Here is an 18909-nt window from a genome sequence, read left to right on the forward strand (position 1 = left end):
TTGTTTTAGTACATTCATTGAACATTATTAAAGCATGAGCAATAGTGTAGCCTTCCTATTTCACCTTCCATAAAAAAACAGCTGTTTTCAAGGAAAAAGAAACAGTGGAGCCCAGTCCAGTCAGTGACTTCACTTTCTCTTGGCCTTGACTGTACCTATAAACGGTTCTTACCTACTTCTGCAGGGCTGCTGAGGGATTAAGGGCAGGCTTAGACTGCGCTAGTACACAGGATAAAACCCTGCTTGCACACTGGGTTTGGGGGTTTTTTTCTGTTTGATTTCTTGTATTTTTCTGAAGTAAGAAGCAGGGAAGCAATCAGACAGATTCCCGCATGCACCCTGACCAGGATCCACCCAGCATGTCCACCAGGGGGCGATGCTCTGCCCATCTGGGGCGTTGCTCTGTTGTAACAGGAGCCATTCCAGTGCCTGAGGCAAAGGCCATGGCGCCGTCCTCAGCGCCCAGGCCAACTTTGCTCCAATGGAGCCTTGGCTGTGGGAGGAGAAGAGAGAGACAGAGAGGAAGGAGAGGGGGAGGGGTGGAGAAGCAGATGGGTGCTTCTCCTGTGTGCCCTGGCTGGGAATCGAACCCAGGACTTCCACACGCCGGGCCGACGCTCTACCACTGAGCCAACTGGCCAGGGCCTGGGCTTTTGTTTTTTTAATGTTTCTTTTATTGATTTTAGAGAGAGCAGAAGGGCAAAAGGGCAAGAGAGAGACAGAAACATCGATCAGCTCCTGTAGGAGCCCTGTCTGGGAATTGAAGTGGCAATCTCTGTGCTTCTATGGGACGGTGCTCTAACCAGCCGAGCCATCCAGCCAGGGCCGCACTGTGATTTTTAATATCTACTGCATAAACTCAAGAGTTCTCAGCCTGCTGCTGTAGCCCCTCCCGAGTCCCAAACATTTTCCAAAATTCAATAAAAAGAATCACTCCTGGGACATTAAGTGTTTAGGGTGCTGCTCCAGCACATACGCTGACTCACTGGTGCCCATTTGTTATTAGTAACTAAATACTGAGGACAGCTTCCCTGACTAAACACAGTATATAAAGCACAGTGCAAAGCACACAGTAAGAATGCAGTCAGTTGTCATGATGTCTCCAATATGATTAACACGTAGCAGATTTAATAGCTCTTTAGTATTTTGATCACTCCCTAGATCAACAGATTTAAGCAATGAAATTGTGTTTGATTTAAAAAAAACAGGAAGGACAGAATTGAGTAAGAATAATGGCTTCCAACTGTGGCAGGAACAAAAATGTGTTTAAAATGTTGATTCAACTTTCATGAGTTTTTAATCCAGAACGAGAACAGCAGCAATAAATGTTTCCCCTGTTTCCCCACGGGACCACCAGAAAACAAAACAATCTTTCACTTTCCTCTCTGCCTGCTTCTACCCCGGTCCTCTCCTGCAGGAGCTCTGGGGCTTCCCAGTCTCTGGAGAAGGGCTTGCTTACAAAGTCACCTGAAGAAAACACTGGGAGCCAGCCAGCCAGGCAGGCAGAGAACTATCAGCTGTCACCACTTACCAGTGCATAGTCTTTTTCATTTTTTTTTTTTTTTTTGGACAGAGACAGTCAGAGAGTCAGAGAGGGGGACAGATAGGGACAGACAGCCAGGAAGGGAGAGAGATGAGAAGCATCAATTCTTTGTTGTGGCATCTTAGTTGTTCAGTGATTGCTTTCTCAAATGTGCCTTGATGAGGGGTGACTATAGCAGAGCTACTGACCCCTTGCTCAAGCCAGCTACCTTGGGCTCAAGCCAGCAACCATGGAGTCACATATATGACCCCACATTCAAGCCAGTAACCCAGCACTCAAGCTGGTGAGCCTGTGCTCAAGCAGGCGACCTCAAGGTTTCAAACCTGGGTCTTCCGCGTCCCAGTCCAATGCTCTATCCACTGTGCCACTGCCTGGTCAGGCTCAGTACATATTCTTTTGCAAGGCCTGTACAATCAGCATGCTTCCAAAATACGCCAGTGTCAGAGCTAAAAAGCTGTTTGTAAAAAATAAAGACCTCTGCCCTGGCTGGATAGTTTGGCTGGTTTGAGCATCATTCCAACACACAAAGGTTGCGAGTTCAATTCCCAGTCAGGGCATATGAACAGATCAATGTTTCTGTCTATCTGTTGGGTTCTCTCTCCCTCCCTCCCCCTCAAAATCAATCAATAAATTTTAAAACCTGTTTTCAAAGACAAACCCATTTAAAAAATAAAAATTTAAAATGACCTTTATTCTTAACCAACTTTCCAAGGACACTGTGAAGAGGTGACATTAACTCTGTCCCTGTCTTTACATTGTATAGACCACACGGTATCTTATTTATCTATTCCTATACCTCACTAGAAATTTTCAGCACTTCACTCCCCTGCTGTTTCAAGGAAATATTCATAATATACATATTTTTAGAAAAATATTCCAAATATTCAAACATCCAATTATTCATGCTCTTTATAGTTTTGCAAAGTTCAAGTCACAAAGTAAGAATAAAACCCCAAGGATTTCACTGCCACTAATTATACTCGTCCACATTTTTATTAAGTGAGTCACGCACCCACTGCTCCAAGAAATAAACATCTCGTCATCTGCACATAAGAGAGCTAGATAAGAACCTAACTTCCAATACTTTACCAAAACCCAGCTTTTATATAAAGAGCTGCACCACCGAGCAGCAGCACACAAGGGGTGTTGAACTGGAAATGGCAGCAGCCTCCGAAAGCAAAGCGCAGCTCATTAATGCGGAGCCCCACAGGGGTGCTGAGCCTAGCTCCTGAGCACAGAACCCTGACTCTCAACAATCCACACGCTCTGTTAATGCGGAGCCCCACAGGGGTGCTGAGCCTAGCTCCTGAGCACAGAACCCTGACTCTCAACAATCCACACGCTCTGTTAATGCGGAGCCCCACAGGGGTGCTGAGCCTAGCTCCTGAGCACAGAACCCTGACTCTCAACAATCCACACGGCTCTGTTAATGCGGAGCCCCACAGGGGTGCTGAGCCTAGCTCCTGAGCACAGAATCCTGACTCTCAACAATCCACACGGCTCTGTTAATGCGGAGCCCCACAGGGGTGCTGAGCCTAGCTCCTGAGCACAGAACCCTGACTCTCAACAATCCACACGGCTCTGTTAATGCGGAGCCCCACAGGGGTGCTGAGCCTAGCTCCTGAGCACAGAACCCTGACTCTCAACAATCCACACGCTCTGTTAATGCAGAGCCCCACAGGGGTGCTGAGCCTAGCTCCTGAGCACAGAACCCTGACTCTCAACAATCCACACGGCTCTGTTAATGCGGAGCCCCACAGGGGTGCTGAGCCTAGCTCCTGAGCACAGAATCCTGACTCTCAACAATCCACACGGCTCTGTTAATGCGGAGCCCCACAGGGGTGCTGAGCCTAGCTCCTGAGCACAGAACCCTGACTCTCAACAATCCACACGGCTCTGTTAATGCGGAGCCCCACAGGGGTGCTGAGCCTAGCTCCTGAGCACAGAATCCTGACTCTCAACAATCCACACGGCTCTGTTAATGCAGAGCCCCACAGGGGTGCTGAGCCTAGCTCCTGAGCACAGAATCCTGACTCTCAACAATCCACACGGCTCTGTTAATGCGGAGCCCCACAGGGGTGCTGAGCCTAGCTCCTGAGCACAGAACCCTGACTCTCAACAATCCACACGGCTCTGTTAATGCGGAGCCCCACAGGGGTGCTGAGCCTAGCTCCTGAGCACAGAACCCTGACTCTCAACAATCCACACGGCTCTGTTAATGCGGAGCCCCACAGGGGTGCTGAGCCTAGCTCCTGAGCACAGAATCCTGACTCTCAACAATCCACACGGCTCTGTTAATGCGGAGCCCCACAGGGGTGCTGAGCCTAGCTCCTGAGCACAGAATCCTGACTCTCAACAATCCACACGGCTCTGGAGCTGTGTGGGCCAATAAAATAAAATTCTGCTCCTCAGCCACATTTCAAAAACCTGATAGCCATATGACTAACCATGGACTTTATATAAACTATAATACAGAAAAAGGTGAAAAATGATGTGGACAGTCCAAATTGTAAGAAACTGCAGTTTTAGATTAGGTGGGTTCTCCTGAGTTTTAAACGCTGGCAATCAAAAATGTAAAGGACAGTAATAATAATAAAAACACTGTGTGGAGACGAGAGGAGACTGGGGAGACATGACAACTCAGTGCCACCCGTATCCTGCACCAGGTCCTAGAACAGGAGGACACTAATGGAAGACAGGGTGGGACCTAAATCAAGTCTGGGTTCACTTAACGCCAATGCCTGCTTCTTCGTTCTGACAAACATACCACAGAAATGTAAGATATCAATAATGGAAAAACTCAAGGGGAGGTATATGGGAAACTCAGTGTAGTATCTTTTCAACTTTTCTGTAAATCCTAAATTACTCCAGAACGGAGTTCAGTAAACACCCACAACTACTATGGGCCAGACCCGCCCCAGCCTCCAGGCGGTGCTCTGGGGTTCCTGCAACCCAAACCAGAAGCAGCCCACAGCCGCGACAGAGCACAGAGGGGAGGGAAAACACTTCCGTGACCAGGAGTAAACATGACTAACCATGAAGGGTGCTGCCACCGAAGTAAGAACGGCGTGAATGAAGAGCTGGCAAAACAACGATGTATTCTGACGGGACTTCTGTATACTCCGCCTGACAGTCTCAAGCCTCCCATCTGTTCACATCTGATGAGTGATCTAAAAGGATGGCTTACATTCGGAAGGGTATAAACGACAGGCGCTCAGAGGTGTGCTGGAGAAACAGACTTCCATGGGAAGGGGTGTCCAGTCAGAAACTGAAAACAGAACACAACCCCCCAGTGCCCCACAGTGAAGACCGCAGGGCGACCCATTAGACACGAGCTCTGAGAGTTCGGAACGCACAAAGACCGCTCCGGAAAGGATGGGAGTGATGGAAACAGGCTGGTTAGACCACGAGGATCAGACTAAAGGGACCCTGAGAGCCAACCAGAGGGTCTGGTGAAGCAGAGAACAAGGGGCGACCTAATGCTCCCCTTCAGAGGAGTGGTGTGCGGAAAGTGGAGTTTGAAGAACTTGTGCTCACGTTCCTACTAAATTAACACAACAACTTTCCCCCAAACTTTACTCCGCAGCCCCGCAACATTCTTAGACACCCAGGTTCAAAGCCACACGTCACCCTCAACCCCCCACCTCACCAGTTGTTGATCACGCCTCACACACTGGTCCCTCATGTTCTACCCCCACTGCCAGGACCTGAGCTCGGACCCTCGTCACTGTCTCCACTTCCACTCCACCTTCTCTGGTGACGCTGGACACTCGACAGAGGAATGTTCCTGAGCTCCAGCTTAGAGGCAGGACCTCTGAATGGAGGCGCTGGCTGGCTCTCTACTCTCTAACTAGCACAGGCCCCTGCCGCTCCACCAGCGCCTCCAGGGTGCTCTGAAGACTCCCTCCTCCTGCCCACGCTCTCCTCCCATCTCCTCTCCAGAGAACCTGTCCTTCCTGCATCTTTCAGCCCACACTTTCCACACACAGTGGTGGACAGCACTAAGACAGGAACAAGAAACCCAACCATGTCACTCCTCTGCTTCAACTCCTCAGTGGCTCCCACCTGCCTATGAAAGCCCCTAGCGCCTGACCTGGGGTGGCGCAGTGGATAAAGCATCGACCTGGAATGCTGAGGTTGCCAGTTCAAAACCCAAGGCTTGCCTGGTCAAGGCACACACGAGAAGCAACTATTATAAGTTAACGATTCCCACTCCTCCCTCCCCTCTAAAATTAGTAAAATCTTTAAAGAGAAAAAAAGTCCCATCTCCTTGGTCCATACAGAATATGGGCCATCTTTCCCTGAGCCTGCCTATCCCTTCAGAGAAACCCACCCCCGCCCTCACCACTGGGTACAGAGTCCCGGGAACACCGCCTCACGTGACAGCACAGCACTGTGCCCGTGCCCTCACCACTGGGTACAGGGTTCCGGGAACACCTCACATGACAGCACAGCACTGTGCCCGTGCCCTCACCACTGGGTGCAGGGTTCCGGGAACACCTCACATGACAGCACAGCACTGTGCCCGTGCCCTCACCACTGGGTACAGGGTTCTGGGAACACCGCCTCACGGGACAGCACAGCACTGTGCCCGTGCCCTCACCACTGGGTACAGAGTTCTGGGAACACCGCCTCACGGGACAGCACAGCACTGTGCCCGTGCCCTCACCACTGGGTACAGGGTTCCGGGAACACCTCACATGACAACACAGCACTGTGCCCGTGCCCTCACCACTGGGTACAGGGTTCCGGGAACACCTCACATGACAACACAGCACTGTGCCCGTGCCCTCACCACTGGGTACAGGGTTCCGGGAACACCTCACGGGACAGCACAGCACTGTGCCCGTGCCCTCACCACTGGGTACAGGGTTCCGGGAACACCTCACATGACAGCACAGCACTGTGCCCGTGCCCTCACCACTGGGTACAGGGTTCCGGGAACACCTCACGTGACAGCACAGCACTGTGCCCGTGCCCTCACCACTGGGTACAGAGTTCTGGGAACACCGCCTCACGGGACAGCACAGCACTGTGCCCATGCCCTCACCACTGGGTACAGGGTTCCGGGAACACCTCACATGACAGCACAGCACTGTGCCCGTGCCCTCACCACTGGGTACAGAGTTCTGGGAACACCGCCTCACGGGACAGCACAGCACTGTGCCCGTGCCCTCACCACTGGGTACAGAGTTCTGGGAACACCGCCTCACGGGACAGCACAGCACTGTGCCCGTGCCCTCACCACTGGGTACAGGGTTCCGGGAACACCTCACGGGACAGCACAGCACTGTGCCCGTGCCCTCACCACTGGGTACAGAGTTCTGGGAACACCGCCTCACGGGACAGCACAGCACTGTGCCCGTGCCCTCACCACTGGGTACAGAGTTCTGGGAACACCGCCTCACGGGACAGCACAGCACTGTGCCCGTGCCCTCACCACTGGGTGCAGAGTTCCGGGAACACCTCACGGGACAGCACAGCACTGTGCCCGTGCCCTCACCACTGGGTACAGAGTTCTGGGAACACCGCCTCACGGGACAGCACAGCACTGTGCCCGTGCCCTCACCACTGGGTACAGAGTTCTGGGAACACCGCCTCACGTGACAGCAGAGCACTGTGCCCGTGCCCTCACCACTGGGTGCAGAGTTCCGGGAACACCTCACGGGACAGCACAGCACTGTGCCCGTGCCCTCACCACACTGCCCCCGCTGCTGCCTCAGGCTCCTTTCTCTGGAACGGTGGTTCCATCTTTAGGATCTCATGATCTCAGGGGCGTTCTCAAGGAGGCCTTCCTTAACCCTGGTGTTAAGCTTACTGTCACCCTTCTAGGCTTCAGGACAACTTAGGCACTTTTCCTTTAGCCAAATCACATCATATTACACCGTGTTTGTCTTCTATTGCCACTTTCTCCCGTAAAACAGAAGCTATGCCTGTTCTTGTTCCCTCTTCTACAACAGTACTGATAAACGTCACCTTCAATAATGCTGACTTCCAACTAAAACAGGCAGTACTGACTGTGTCAGTCAAGCAAAGGCACACACCACACCTCGGATACGGCTGAAAGTGCACGTTCAGGACCTTGGACGGAGTGAGTCCAGCACCCGGGAGCTCCACGTGTTTCCTCCCCAGGAGTCGACTCCCTGGAGAGCGAAGCGCCCGGTTAGGATCTGAGAGGAACGCAGGCCCCGCGGCCCCTCCCTGAACTCTGCTCGCTGCGAGCTGGAAGCTGTCGTGCCCGGCGCAGTGGCCGCAGGCCAGCGTCTACCATCACCAGTGATGCTCGAGCACCCGCCACGAGCCTACAGGAAGGGTGGGAGGCCAGGGAGACAGGGCGAGCCCTAGCGGCAGCTCCAGGTAAGACTCCTGAGGGAAGACTGAAGGAAAGGTAGGCAGCCGTGCACTGAAATCCAGGGTGTCTGCTTGGAAGTGGTGCTCGTCTTCAAGGACAGCTGTAAAAGAGGCCTCGCGGCAGCCCGGCCTCAACATGGAACGTCCACCATGTCAACGCATGAACCCCGAAGGATGACGTCCTGAACAAGGCTGTCCCCACCCCACCAGTCCGGCACCCTCGTCTCTCTCCACCCTAAGAGTGAGTAAAAATGCATACCAACAACCTTACTTTAGTGAAACAACAGAATAAAAAAGAGCTTTAAATGACGTACCTTTGATTTTTTGTTCAGTGGCCTAAAATAAAAACAAACAAACAAAAAACAATGTAAATATGAAACTGAAATGGGTTATGATAAAATGCTCATAGATTACTATTATACAAGACATACACTTTTATTACACAAATCTGTCATTTACATGAACTACACTGGAAAAGATATGCAAAGAAAACATGTTTTTTCCATAGATGTGCCCAATTGTCCCTAATACCATATTTATTAGTAAAATGTTTCTGTAGACACAATGCAAAAGACACTGTATGGCAATGTACGATAAATAATGGGACCGCACTTTCCTCGTCATTTAGTTTTTAAATGGTTTTTATTTAACTGTCACCTTTCCATTAATAGTTCTAATAAATTCTGCACATATTTAAATAGCTTCAAAAATTCTTGTTTCAAATGGTAAAAGATAAATTAAGTTTTCTGGAAGAAAATCTGCAGATAACCACTTTGGATATATTAATAATAGCTAGGCTGCTATTACAGTTAAACATAGTTAATTTTAAGCATTTCTGACTGGGAAAAATTTCCTTATATATGTCACTTCTGACACATGGACAGAAGGTCAACTCCCATGACACAAGTTCTGCCTGCCATGTCTGCCCGGCTTCTGCTCTTGGTGACACCCACCCAGAGGACTTCCTCAGAGTGCCTGAAGCAGAGGACTGATTACAGGCAGAGGCCACAGCAAAACCCAACATTCTGATTAAGACCAACTGCATGGGAGTCCTAACAATAAAAGGTGCGAGGGTAAGCGGGGAGTCCAGAGCCATTTCTAAACGCAGACAGAGCACTTCTTAACTGCCTGCCACGGGCCTTTATAATTCACTCCGCTTAATCATCTACAATGGTCGTAACCAAAAATGCCAATTTTTAATGCTCTCCTTGGAGTGCTGTACGGTAAAGAACTACATGGCAACGGCTCTAATACCGAGCACACCAAACGTCTGTCTCTCCTGGGAGAGACAGTCCATCCAGGCACCGAGGTGCCTCCCCAAGTCTGAGAGCACTGGCAGGACGCAAAAAAATTAGTCAATGAGCTCAAACAATTTATTTCTTTCTGGAGAAATTGTTTTAAAAATCGAATAGCAGTAAACCTGTCTTATTAAAGAGAATTTAGTATAACAATACTTTGATCTATTAGAAACATCACGTCAAACAATAACATACGTAACCTTCTTAAGTCAAAACGTTAGCATAAAAGTTATATTACAAGTTGAAAATCCTTTTTAAAAATCTCTCCTGTCTCTTCCAGTCCACTTCCACAGGAAACAAGTGCCACAGCACACAGAACTGCGATCCACCACTGAAGTCCGAGGTGTCGTGCTGCTCCTCCAGCCCTGGGGCGTGCTCTCCCAGACCTTTGCAACACAAAGGCTTCCTGCTTTGCAACTGCTCTGCCAACAGTCCATGCTGCTGCACAATGCTCCGTCTCATCCAGTGTGTGTCATCTACAGAACGTGGCAGCCTGGAGACACCTGAGGGTGTCTGTCCATCTGAACACTGACTACCATAGGGAAGAAACCTAACAGAATCCAGGAGCTCCTGACTGGGAGGACATGGAACTGATAAGAGGTCCAGTTTCTTAAAACAGGTTTTTGTGGGCTGGTCCAGGACCTAGTCTATTTACTCAAACCATGTAGAGTGTAAACATCTGCACTGTTCAGACCACGGAGAGCGTAAACATCTGCACTGTTCAGACCACGGAGGGCGTAAACATCTGCACTGTTCAGACCACGGAGGGCGTAAACATCTGCACTGTTCAGACCACGGAGGGCGTAAACATCTGCACTGTTCAGACCACGGAGAGTGTAAACATCTGCACTGTTCAGACCACGGAGAGTGTAAACATCTGCACTGTTCAGACCACAGAGAGTGTAAACATCTGCACTGTTCAGACCACGGAGAGTAAACATCTGCACTGTTCAGACCACGGAGAGCGTAAACATCTGCACTGTTCAGACCACGGAGAGTGTAAACATCTGCACTGTTCAGACCACGGAGAGTAAACATCTGCACTGTTCAGACCACGGAGAGCGTAAACATCTGCACTGTTCAGACCACGGAGAGTAAACATCTGCACTGTTCAGACCACGGAGAGCGTAAACATCTGCACTGTTCAGACCACGGAGGGCGTAAACATCTGCACTGTTCAGACCACGGAGGGCGTAAACATCTGCACTGTTCAGACCACGGAGGGCGTAAACATCTGCACTGTTCAGACCACGGAGGGCGTAAACATCTGCACTGTTCAGACCACGGAGGGTGTAAACATCTGCACTGTTCAACATGGGAGCCGCTGTTCATTTGTGGCTGCTGACCAATGAAAAACAGCTAGTCCAGACTCTTACGTACAAAACACATAGCAAATTTCTAATATTTAGTATTAAAAAGGAAGGGAAACATCTCATTAATATTTTATACTGATAAAACTAATATTTTGATTATATACTGGGTTACACAAAATGTATAAAATTAACTTCAACTGTTTTTCACTTTTAAATGACCTTGACATTTAAACTTTCTGGGTGTCAGTTTCCTAATTCCTCAACTGTGGGAAAAACTCCGTACTGCTTACTTTTCTGGGGCTATTATGGGGCTCAAGTAAAATACAAAAACATCGTTTGTGGAAAAATACACTCCACTATCCAAATGTGAGGTATTGTTACACAGATCTTCTTGTATAACAAAATTAAAGAATTCTGGGAAGTCTAGATTCAGAATGACTTTCATTTTGAATACATTTGCTCTAAAAAAAACCAAACAAACCCCAAACCCTGAGCTGTGACTCCACAAGCATGCCCACAGTCGCCTCCACTCACTGTAAGGCAGGCACTGGACAGGTGGCATACACAGCACGACAGCTGCCTGCTTTCTGCGGGCTCTGCAGCCGTCCCAGCCCCCCTACCCCTGAGCACACTCGGCGGTGAAGAGCTCAGAGTCTGAAGCTAGACCGCGTGACACTGTGTGCCCGAGGTCACAAGGAGTTAATTCCTCTGAGCCTGGCCTCCTCACCTGTGAGACAAGAACGAAAACTCCGAGCCAGTGTGGCAGTGCAGGTAAATGCTGTGATCGCAGACAGCGCCTAGGACACTGTCTGGCCTCCGGAGGACATTCAGAAGACCTCAGTGGCTGCTGCTGTCAGCCCCACTGGCCCATGGTCCGGCTCAGTCCTTTTTGTCATATTCGCAAAGGACCTGACATAAACTCACTTCAGGTCCCCAAAGTCTTGCTTTTTTCTCTTTTTCTAATCATCTACCTTGTGTTAACAGTACTAGGTATTAGAATAAGGAATTAATAGTTGAACTCAAGCCCTGGCCGGTTGGCTCAGTGGTGGAGCGTCGGCCTGGCGTGCAGAAGTTCCGGGTTCAATTCCCGGCCAGGGCACACAGGAGAAGTGCCCATCTGCTTCTCCACCCCTCCCCCTCTACTTCCTCTCTGTCTCTCTCTTCCCCTCCCGCAGCAAGGCTCCATTGGAGCAAAGATGGCCCGGGCGCTGGGGATGGCTCCTTGGCCTCTGCCCCAGGCGCTAGAGTGGCTCTGGTCGCAGCAGAGCGACTCCCCGGAGGGGCAGAGCATCGCCCCCTGGTGGGCGTGCCGGGTGGATCCCGGTCGGGCGCATGCGGGAGTCTGTCTGACTGTCTCTCCCCGTTTCCAGCTTCAGAAAAGAAAAGAAAAAAAAAGTTGGACTCACTTGCTTTAAATGAGATAATTAGTGGTTAGGGAGCTTTTCTATGATTTTCTTAGCAAGCAGCACCCCGTCTACAACCTAGGTCTGAATAAAAGCGAGCTTAAAAAGAAAAAAGGGGAAAAGAATAGTCACATGCTGCTTACCAATAGGGATCCACTCTGAGAACTGCGTCTTGAGGGATATGGCTGCGTGAGCAGAGGCACTCACACCACCTACATGGTAGTCTAACCTAGTATGAGTGGTAAAATCTGCTCTAGAAGGAGGAAATAACTTCCCTTCTACCCTTCTGGGTTCTTAACTGAGAGAACCCCTTAATAAAAGACTAACAGAAGAACGACAAGTAAGTTTACTAGCACACATACCTCCTGTACACATGAAAGACCCAGGAAAACTAGGTAACTCACCAGACAGCTGAGCCCACCACCATCACCCTCCACAGCTGCAGACGGAAGGTGCCGGGGCTGGGCAGGCAGTTACGGAGGTGCCCAGGGAGGCACAGTAACCCGGGGAAAAGTGGCTTTGAAGACAGACCTAAGGCATTACCTTCTGCACTGTTTCCAGAGACACGGTCATCCCTCTCCTCCTGGTACAGGGACACCCTGACAGATGGAAATTTCCCTTAAAATGTGGATGTCTTTCACATGGAGTAACTTTTACTTGGTCTTCAGAGCCAGCCTAAAATAATCCTGATGCCAGAGAGACATATTTGGGGGTGACAAATTCTGTTCCCCCATACCTCCTGGACCACAAACCTGCACACCACCTCACTAGGCGATAGGAAGTTTTCAACGGTCTATGGGCCCACTGTCGTGCAGTCAGTCCTGGTCCATGTGGCACAGGACTACAGGGAGCGGAAACACGGGGCAGGACCGTACAGGGCCACCCTTGCCGAGCAGGAGGCTCTAGGCCTGGTTCCAGTACCACCTGGCTTCCTGCTGAATAGGAACCCTCGGTTCAGAACAAAGTGGTCGTGAAAAGTAAACACTGAAATCTCCAAGAGAATCCAGCTGGAGGTTTTCTACAGCCTGATCTCATTTAAACTCAAACTGAGCACGTCTGAATCCAGGAAGTCTACACAGTCCCTTCAACTCTGCACACAGTAACAGAACTGTCTTGCTAACGCGAGGCCCAGTTCGTACCTGCTTCCCTCCAGCCCTCACGAGGACACGCTTTCTAGGAACTACAATTACAAGCTTCAAGTAAAGGCTATGCTGTATCATCCCCTCTATAATTAGCCCATTTCTAAACCTCCCTTTTCCTCCTCACTGCATTCCCTCAAGCTACCTCTAGAAATGTCTCCTAAAAACAGAACCTGGATGTAAATCAATGGTAACAACTACGGCTACCATCCCCCCTTAAGTACAGAGACTGCATTCCCACTGCTACGTCAAATTATTTTCTAAGTCTCAGAACCAGAAGATAAGAAACTAGTCATGCTTCTCAATTGTGAAAAAGAAGGCTTTGACAACAATAATTTTTAAACAGAGCCATTTAGTCATTGATCTCTATATTGGGGCTAAAACATAAAAACATCATGTAATTTTTGTGTAATATTTCTTTAAAGAGGAACTTAAACTCATATTTAAATAGCAGACAAAATAAGAAAAACTATCATAATAAAAACATTGTAGGCCCTGGCCGGTTGGCTCAGCGGTAGAGCGTCGGCCTAGCGTGCGGAGGACCCGGGTTCGATTCCCGGCCAGGGCACACAGGAGAGGCGTTCATTTGCTTCTCCACCCCTCCAACGCGCTTTCCTCTCTGTCTCTCCCTTCCCCTCCCGCAGCCAGGGCTCCATTGGAGCAAAGATGGCCCGGGCGCTGGGGATGGCTCTGTGGCCTCTGCCTCAGGCGCTAGAATGGCTCTGGTCGCAACATGGCGACGCCCAGAATGGGCAGAGCATCGCCCCCTGGGGGGCAGAGCATCGCCCCTGGTGGGCGTGCCGGGTGGATCCCGGTCGGGCACATGCGGGAGTCTGTCTGACTGTCTCTCCCTGTTTCCAGCTTCAGAAAAATGAAAAAAAAATAAAAAAATAAAAACACTGTAGTGAGACTTACTGGTATCTAATTGGTCACTTAAGAAGTTGTGTCATCTGGTTTTTTATTTAAAATAAAAATAGCACCTGTGATTTGAAGTTAAATCTCTTTAAAAGACTACAGTGGCTACTAGAGCCTATGTTTTCTGTATTCATGACACAAAGAGTTTCTAAATGCCTTATAAAAATCACCAAAATATACTATTTCCAGCTTACTGGAATAGTATATTTCCAGTAAGGTACCAGTTTGTACCTGCTTCCCTCCAGCCCTCACGAGGACACGCTTTCTAGGAACTACAATTATAAGCTTTGCATATTTTTTCCAGTTTACTTTAGATTGTGAAAAATAAAGCAAAAGTATAAGAAGGTTCTGGATAAAGCCATTGCCTTGAGCTCAGGAAAGCACCAGCTGGGAGAATTAGAAGATTTCAAGTCTTAGTTCCATTACCCTGATAAAACACGTAATGAATGGATCAGAACATACAGTATCTGAAGTCTTTTTCAGAAGTGAAAGATACAGTTTTCTTAAAAGTGTACACAGGCCCTGGCCGGTTGGCTCAGCGGTAGAGCGTCGGCCTGGCGTGCGGGGGACCCGGGTTCGATTCCCAGCCAGGGCACACAGGAGAAGCGCCCATCTGCTTCTCCACCCCCACCCTTCCTCTCTGTCTCTCTCTTCCCCTACCGCAGCGAGGCTCCATTGGAGCAAAGATGGCCCGGGCGCTGGGGATGGCTCCTTGGCCTCTGCCCCAGGCGCTAGAGTGGCTCTGGTCGCAAAAGAGCGATGCCCCGGAGGGGCAGAGCATCACCCCCTGGTGGGCAGAGCTTCGCTCCTGGTGGGCGTGCCGGGTGGATCCCGGTCGGATGCATGCGGGAATCTGTCTGACTGTCTCTCCCCGTTTCCAGCTTCAGAAAAACATAAAAAAATAAAATAAAATAAAAAGTGTACACAGATCACATGAAACAGGCAGACTGTTTTCCCTTTCGTAAGTTTACGTTCCAACAGTTATGTAACGGGCCTGCCTACCTGGTTTGTGCAGATGTCCGTGACCCACTGGACACACAGACAAGTCCCAGGAAATGTGTGACTCTTCACACTGCTGTGCCTCACAGTCTCTCCTGTGGGCTGTAAGTGTGCTTCCTGGAGAGACTTTAGTTTTGTTTTGTTTTCAAAGCTACTTGGTAGCAGCCTACAGAAATACCAGCTGTCCTCACTTCACCAACAGGTTGTACTCAACTTCAGTTGTAAGCGGGTTATTTGGAATTTGAAGAACAGTCTTACAGTGGCAGTCTAGCCTCCTAAACTGACCCTCAGAGGCACTGGACGTTCTACAGTGTGTGCAGTGAGTAGGAAGGCTGCACCTAAGGGCACACAGAACACACCACCAGTGCTGACTGTCTGGCACAAGAAGAAAGTGCCCCCAGACCCCTCGGCCTCTGATGATGGTTCCAGCAGGACACGGCTGACACGAGAGACTGGAGCCGTCACTGTCAGGCAGGCACGGAGTGGAAAAAATATGCAAAGCGGTCACTTCAGATCTGTTGAGAAGCCAAATGGCACAAAAATCATCCTTCGTGTATTAAAGACACTGACTTGGTGGTTTAGAGATTAAATATGAAAAAATATAAACTTTAATAGTGAGAGCCATAATTGGTATGTTACAACTTAAAAATTATACTCACATTACATATTTTTAAAACACAGAGTCAAAGAAATTCCAGAGAGGGCTCCCTTTCTTAGCATTTCCTCAGTGAACAGGTAAACTCCAAACCAACATGCCGTCACATACGACCTTAGGTCTCTCTGCTACCCATGCCCACAGGCGGCCTGACTGCCCGGCTGGACCTGACTCCTGAGCAGCAGGGATCAACAGGGCCTAGTGCAACCTCAGACGCTCGCCAAACGCTGACTGTACGTGAAGTGTGCCCGAGCCTCTTCCTCAGAAAGCCTCTTAACTTTCTGACAAGTTCTTTTCATTAAGCAAACGGCCTTCAGAACATGGAAGAGCAAGACTTACAGAGGACTTTTTCACATCAAATCCTGAGACAAGACTCATCAGACTGCAGACCATCCTATGTCAACAGGCCTCTGACAGACACCCAAAGAATCGCCAAACGTCAATGTACTAATGTAGGTCTTTACAGCAAAGTGGTGTCAAGTGAACTTTCAAAAAAACAAGCACACCTGTACTAGCAACCTATTCAAAACCTTAACTATGGCAATCACTGATGTGCCTCCTTCCAGTCATTCCTGAGAGCAAACAAAGGCAAGGACTGGAGCCACCTGTCATCTACAGCTTAACCCTCCTCCACGCTGCTCCGTACTCCACCCCTCCCCAGGATTTGCTGACCACACCTAAACCCTACATGTCCAGAATTACATTAAATCTTCACTTGATGTCCTGGACAGGTGCTTAGAAATTTGGGGAACAGAGTCTAATGAAACCAATTTACCACAGGCTGATACAAACCGAAGTTAAGTTTGTATCTTATCAACATCTTCTTCCAGGACCAGCTGCCTATCACCTCTCCTTCTGTGTGTGCGTCCCTAACCTGGTCACCTGCCCCTGAGGCGGACTCAGTCACTCAATCTGGAACCTAAGAGTCAACCTAGGTTCCTCTCCCTTCATACCCTTTCAAACACTTCTGTGGATTTTTAAAAACAGTCCCTTCACCAGCATCTAGCTGGCTCCTCCCCCTTCCAGTCCAACTCCACAGTTTGTCCCCGCAACGCCAACGGCCCCAACCCCTCGAAGGGCTGACAGCCCCAACAGCCTCTCCAGCCTCGGTCCCTGCTGTCCCTCCCCATCACACCCACACTCCCCGCAGGCTCTGGAGGCCCCTCTGCAGCCCCTCTGCTTGGGGTCCTTCTGTGCCCCATGCCATCAAGCTAATTTCTAGTCTGCAAAGCCGCCCTGCGTCCTGCCCAGTTTCAGGCTGAGTTAAGCACTCCTCTCTGCGCTTACGTTCCACCTCCTGTGCTTTCCCTGCTGCACGCCAGTGTGGGACTAGGTGTGCTCCTATCCTGTACGGCCAATTCCTAGCACAGCGCCTGGCATTCCGCACTAAAGAGGTGCGGATATGTTAACTGAAGTTATAATTTTTCATTAAAATAGAAAAATAGAGCAGTCATTCACTGGGTCTTCTAGAACATGTTAAAGGCCTTGAAACCTCGGAACCGTGAATCAAAGCCAGCAGAGTTAACCATCAGACACTGTTAATTTTAACTTGTAAAAATTTTTATAATTATGTGACATAATCTTTCATTTTTCTGCAATTTGTACTGCTCTGGTTAGTTTCTGACAATGTACTGGCTAGAGATCTTTTGCAACAAATTATGTCTTAGATTTAAAATATACTAATGTAAACTGAAAAGTAAAAAAAAAAGAGTGCAGGTACCAGTAAAAAGTGAGAAGGAAAGTGACGCCAACCTTCCCACCAGGTGCCTCTCTGTTCCCTCCACTGCTGTGCCCCTGCATGACTCTACTTTGAATTAAGTGTAGTATTATGTGTACGTATTAGGCTATCTTGTTTAATTTCTCATTTTACAAAACATAAGAAAATGTTCAAGGCCCAGAGAGGCCAAACCAAGTGCCGGAAGGCACACTGCCGCACGTCCCCTGTGAGAGCAGGTTCCAGACCCCCCCCCCCCCGCCACGTTCTTCACTCTGTGGAGAGACTCAGAGAAAGCACTTACCTTTGAAAAACCTATCAGCAAGATTCAAGAACTACACGTTAAGTTTAATTTCAATTGTATGCATTTGCCAAATTACTATATATATGCACGGTCAGAGACATCAAATGTTAACATAGAACTCCATCAAAGTTAAAACATTAAATCAAATTCTTTAAAAATTCATAAGAATAACTGTATTTTTAAATTTATGTTTAAACTGAATAGAAATAGTTTATTCAGATACTACTACCTTCTTTTGAGCAGCTTCCTTCTTTTTCTTGTCGTCTTTTTTCTTTTTCTTTTCTTCCATCAACTGTTCTTCTTCTTGCACTAAAGCCCTGAACCACACAGTTGCAATTAACTTTCCCAAAATGTATTAAGAGGTAAAAATAATGTTGCATACAGATTCATTTTCACTCTATTAGGAGTAATGACATGACAAATTATTATTTTATCACTCACGGAAATACACACAAATGGCAACCTAAATCTAACTATACAGCCATTGTACAGTACTTCAGTAAGCCGCACGCAGTAGGGGGTTTATTTTAATGTCATATCAAGTAAGAATCTAAAATAAGCAAATGTCACTTCAAGAAACAATTCTAGAAGGTAAACATCACATGAGCCAGAGTTACCTTGCTTCTGGCCCCAATGATCAATTATTGGTAGCTAATGGCAACACCCCACAATCCTCTCCTGCCCAGGGATCTGGGGTATCTTTGGCTGTCCTTGCTCTAAAAAACTTCACAATATTTTTAGAACACAAGTTATTCACCCACAGAGGATGTATTTCAGTATTGCAATAATTTCACATTCTATAAGCATTCCTAATATTCTATAGTAATAGAATAACAATGCACTCATAAAATAAGTTTGTTTCAATTCTTAATGTCACAGTTACTCAAAGTTGTCCTAGTCTTAAGAAACTCTGGCTCAGGATGTCAGAATGACAGAACGACAGACAGACTGGGTAAGTGTGGTTCCTCTTCCTTGCCACTCTGCCGCACAGCAATGATAGGAAAGGAAGGCAGGAACTGTTCAGACTGAGGAACAAACAAGAGCAGAAGCTCCAAACCAAGAATAAACACGAGGTCCCGAGAGAACGTATGTGCCGTCTTTGGGGGCGCCCCAGAGACGCTCCAAGACCAGAGCTGGGAGAGCAGGAACCACAGAGCGGAATGGCTGCCTAGGGACGAGGGGCCACCACGCAAGCCCTCCCATGCACCTGCCCTGCTCCTGTCCACATGGCCTTTGAATCCAGCCTAAAACCAAAGAAATACTTTCTAAAAACTA

At 48.6% G+C, this 18909-nt stretch overlaps 1 protein-coding gene across 8 annotated transcripts in view; it reads right to left on the reverse strand.

Annotated features, from left to right (window-relative positions):
• TNRC6A (trinucleotide repeat containing adaptor 6A) overlaps positions 1–18909 on the reverse strand; it is a 160486-nt gene that overhangs the window by 52002 nt on the left and 89575 nt on the right. For 7 of the 8 annotated variants that reach the window (XR_010731236.1, XM_066275823.1, XM_066275821.1 and 4 more), the window contains exons 3-4: positions 17864–17951; positions 8209–8230 (exon numbers count right to left, since the gene is read on the reverse strand). The exons of the other annotated variant lie outside the window; for it this stretch is intronic. Coding sequence is in view for 6 of the 7 variants with exons in the window: in XM_066275823.1 (XP_066131920.1) it covers positions 8209–8230; positions 17864–17951 (110 nt within the window). In the remaining variant the exon portion in view is untranslated. The remainder of the gene's footprint in view (positions 1–8208; positions 8231–17863; positions 17952–18909) is intronic. 8 annotated transcript variants of the gene reach the window in all.

The sequence above is a fragment of the Saccopteryx bilineata genome, chromosome 4 (genome assembly GCF_036850765.1).
Source record: "Saccopteryx bilineata isolate mSacBil1 chromosome 4, mSacBil1_pri_phased_curated, whole genome shotgun sequence".
Lineage (NCBI taxonomy): Eukaryota > Metazoa > Chordata > Mammalia > Chiroptera > Emballonuridae > Saccopteryx > Saccopteryx bilineata.